This window comes from Pygoscelis adeliae, unplaced genomic scaffold, assembly GCF_000699105.1.
Source record: "Pygoscelis adeliae isolate BGI_AS28 unplaced genomic scaffold, ASM69910v1 Scaffold902, whole genome shotgun sequence".
Lineage (NCBI taxonomy): Eukaryota > Metazoa > Chordata > Aves > Sphenisciformes > Spheniscidae > Pygoscelis > Pygoscelis adeliae.
In genome coordinates, this window is record NW_008824280.1 from 27,672 (window position 1) to 31,580 (window position 3,909).

At 54.0% G+C, this 3,909-nt stretch overlaps 1 protein-coding gene across 1 annotated transcript in view; it reads right to left on the reverse strand.

Annotated features, from left to right (window-relative positions):
• Positions 1-3,909, reverse strand: part of SRCIN1 (SRC kinase signaling inhibitor 1) — a gene marked incomplete at its 3' end in the record, with an annotated part of 112,725 nt that overhangs the window by 22,522 nt on the left and 86,294 nt on the right. The window contains exon 3 of the mRNA XM_009335294.1: positions 634-657. Coding sequence (XP_009333569.1) covers positions 634-657 — 24 coding nt within the window. The remainder of the gene's footprint in view (positions 1-633; positions 658-3,909) is intronic.

Consider the following 3,909-nt stretch of genomic DNA (forward strand, 5'->3'; position numbering starts at 1 on the left):
ATCAGCGTGGGATCAGCCTGGGCTCTCCGGGGAACGAGGGGCTCGGGAGAGGGAGATGAGGAGCCCGAAGGGGGAAGCCAAATGCAGATAAGTGACCGACACACCGTGCGACGGAAAGCGCGGCAGGTCCCCGTGCTCGGCAGGGCCACCGACGGGAAGGACAGGCTCTGCTCGGCAGCTCTCCGAGGAGGAGAAGGAGGAGGCTGGAAATCAGAGCAACCCTTGTATCTCTGCCTGCGAGCAGGCACCTGGATGGAGCTCCGCAGGTGGATTTCCAAGCCCATCCGGAACAGGCTCTTTTCTGTCCTTTTCCCAGAATTAAGGTCTCTGCTGCAATGCAATAACTCTAAAGCAGCAGGATTTGACTGTGGGGTGATAGTGGTCTAAACGAGGGCAGGAAACAGATTCATCCCTCTCAGAGAACAGGTTTGTCTGCACAACAACTCAACCCAAAAGCATAAGATCCTTCCCATGAGCTTGAACTGCTGTGGAGCTGAGAACAAACTACTTTGGCACAGGAATCCTCAACAAAAAACCCCCAGCTCCCACCCCCTGACACAGACACAGAGATGAGGCAAGGGTGGAAAAGTGCATGCATTTCAAACAGAAGCATGAAAAATCAGAAATACTGACCTTAAAGCTCCAGTAGTTGGGTTGCTAACAAAAAATAAAACAACAAAACAAAAGAAAACAAAAAACACCATTAAGATTCTGGTTTGACTTTTGTTTTCCTTTTGAGAATTGTTGACTTTAAACTGCAACATTAAACCTGCTCTCGTTTCTGCTTAAAGTCCCCTCCCAAGGGGTTGCTTAAGTTTCACGCTGCTAAGGGCTGGCAAAGGGGAAGCAGGATCATGCAAGCAGGCAGGGACCGCAATGGGTATTGAATGCAGAGCGGGGTGCAAGGTAACTGAAGCGGCGCGAAGGGGGGAGCAGGACAGCAGCCCAGCATCACTGCTGGAGTCACCCGTATGCCCACACCACCCCAGCACGTGCTGGTCAGGCTGCTGCCCTGGGAGTTGGTGCTGGAAGCCAGAATCATTTTCATTTTTTAAAGGGATCTTCCAACCCCCCCTCTTTGCTCCTGCTACCTCCCTCTATTGCTTCTTCGCAGCATCTCCACCGGTGTCAAGCCAATGTGCTACAGCGAATGACAGACACTGGCATCATTTACAGCCCAGCAAGCTGGAGAGCTTGGGAGCTTTCTTCTCCCAAGCCACCCACTGATAATCACCAGTGGGAGATTGCACCGAAAGTCCCGAGGATGCTCGGAGCTGCGGTTCACCACAATACCCACCGTCGGGCAGCGGAGCGGTGCGTGGGTTAGAGACTTGGGCCCCCCTCCCTGGGCAGCACCAGGCTCACACAACCAGGACGGGGCTGCAGGAGCCCAGCAAGTCCTCAGAGGACAACACGGGGACTGAGAGCGTACCAGGACCGAGCACCCCCAGCACACTGTGCCACCGGACGGGGACAGGCGAGCTCCCCGCTGCTGCGGGCGAAGCAAACCACTTCAGAGCAGGGCACGCGCTTGGCACAGCAGCATCGCGAGCAGCTTCACCCCGGCCCCGGGACCGGTCCCCTAATGCCTGCACAGCCCAGCCCGGGCAGCAGCACCCCGGCTCCAGCGGTACCCTGAGACTGTGTTTGAGGAGGCAGCGTACCCAGCAAGAGGGAAGTTAGAGCTGGTGACAAGAAGTGTGATCCACCTTGCTGGAAGGGGAAGCATTTTGGTATCACCAAGACGTGCAGCTGATGGGTGGGGTGGGAGAAATGGGTGCAGAGCAGCTTTTGTCCCAACGGTCTTTTCATTTGGATCAAAGTTCTTGACTGTTCTTTTCTCCCCTTTCACACCCACCTATCACCTTGCTTTTTTACAGCATTTATTTCCCCACCACAATCACTGTGGCTGCAAACCTAGTTTGTTACTTAGAGTATTATTATTATTATTATTATAATAAATAGAAAGCAAGCTCCCACACCAAGCTCCCAGTCCCCATCAGTCCCTACGATGCCCGGTGGCTGCCATGGAGTCTCCTACCGCAGTGCTCTGGGAGCAGGGAAAGAAGTTGCAACCAATGGTGGTCTAACGTTAGACCATCACGGAGTATTTATCCAAGGACTTTAACAATCCACCAGCAGATTTGCTGCTGGGGTATTAACCCTTCTGCTGACAAGGTAAACAGAGGCCTAGGCTATGTGTATAAACACAAATTCACTTGTTAGACTCATCTCAAGCATCAGTAGGATGCTCTTATTCCAATTCAAGATGCAGTCCACATTAATATTCCATAAGACATCAGTAGACCCAGACCAAGTTCTGCCTCCACCAAACCAAAACTGTTTTAAAAGTGATTTAAGTCAAACGAGCGCAGTGTTTTCATGCAGACAAGCCTCAAGGCACAAAGGTCTTTTCCAAGGGCACACCATGACTCAAGCAGAACCCGAAATAGAAGTCCAGAGCCGTGATTACCAGGCACTATTAGATAACAACCAGCAGCATCCGAGCCTATCCTGAGCACGTAAAGCTTTTCCAAAACACCGGGAGCCTGAAACCGAGAAACTGCCTCGGAATGCCTTTTGGTACTAAATGAAGCCATCCATCGTATCAAGCAATTAACATGCCAGCCGCAGCAGCAGCTCTTTGCAGCCTGAGCTCCCGGTGCAAGATACCAGGCGCAAGGCAAGGCTGGCAGCGCCGGTACCTGCCCGGCCGTGCACGGGGGGCAAAGTCCAAATTGCAGCATTGCCACGTGTGAAGCCAAAGCATCTGACCCTGGGTAGAAGCTCCGGCTGCTGCAGCCGCACGCCCGGCAGCGTGCTCCTCCTCGGCTAGAGGAGCCGCGGAAAACAACAGTCCATCTCACTGTCTCCGAGAGGTGAGCAGGATTGCATCAGCTCCTGAAGGGTTTGACATGCCGTGCCTTGATTCGGAAACGTTAAGCTGCGCAGGGCAGCAGTTTTGTAACTGTGCTTCTCCTTGGCAGCCCTCATCCAAACTCCCCAAGGCCAGACTCGGATGCCGCCTCCCAGGAAAGGCTGCGCGAGGGACCCTTAACAAATCACAGCCGATTTCAAATGGACAGGAGTAAATCCTTCATCCCCTTCCCTTGCCAGACTTGCCCCCTCTAGCAGCCACCTCACCACCAATACACCCAGGCAAGGAAGGGGGACAAGAGACCCCCCCCACCACCACCCGGGGAGGGCATGGATGATGCCTGGTCCCTGGAGGCATGGATATGCTGCCTTCACACCGAGGGGATGCTCACCCCCCTCTTAACTCCTTTGTGCTTTGAATGGCTGCAATGGGCCTCCACTATGGGATTGGATATTTTGGCCAAATACTCCAAGCACTGCCGGGGAGAGTTGTGGCCAAACCAGTCTGTCCCAGTCCCCGAAGGGCCTCGACCCAGTCTGGGGCAGGAGACGATGCTCCTGACTTTTTCCTTCTGTGACTTTTTTTTCCCTCCACGCTCTTTATTTTGCTGTTGAAGAGTCTCAGTAATTTTCCTCAGACCCTGATATTGCTGATCCTATCTCGTGCCAGCCCTTGGTATGTATTTTATTTATTATTTTAGGATGACTGGACAGGCTTATCACAAAGTCCATAAATTACATCCCCACCGCACACAACCACTCCACATCAAACTGGCGATGAGCTTGTCTGAACCCCAAGTGCTGTGGGAGGGAATCAAGAATATTCTGGAAGAGATTTGGGCAGGTTAGCGTGACCCAGAGCATGCGCCAGGACGGCACAGCACGGCACCCACCCTCTCCCAGATCCCTGGATCCGGCCCCAGACAAGCCCCGTCGCTGGCAGCCCCGGGAACGGTGTGGGACCCCCAAGCAGAGCTCGCTCTGCCTGCAGCGGGGCTGCTGCCGCCGGCCAGGCTACGGGCTGGATGGGGG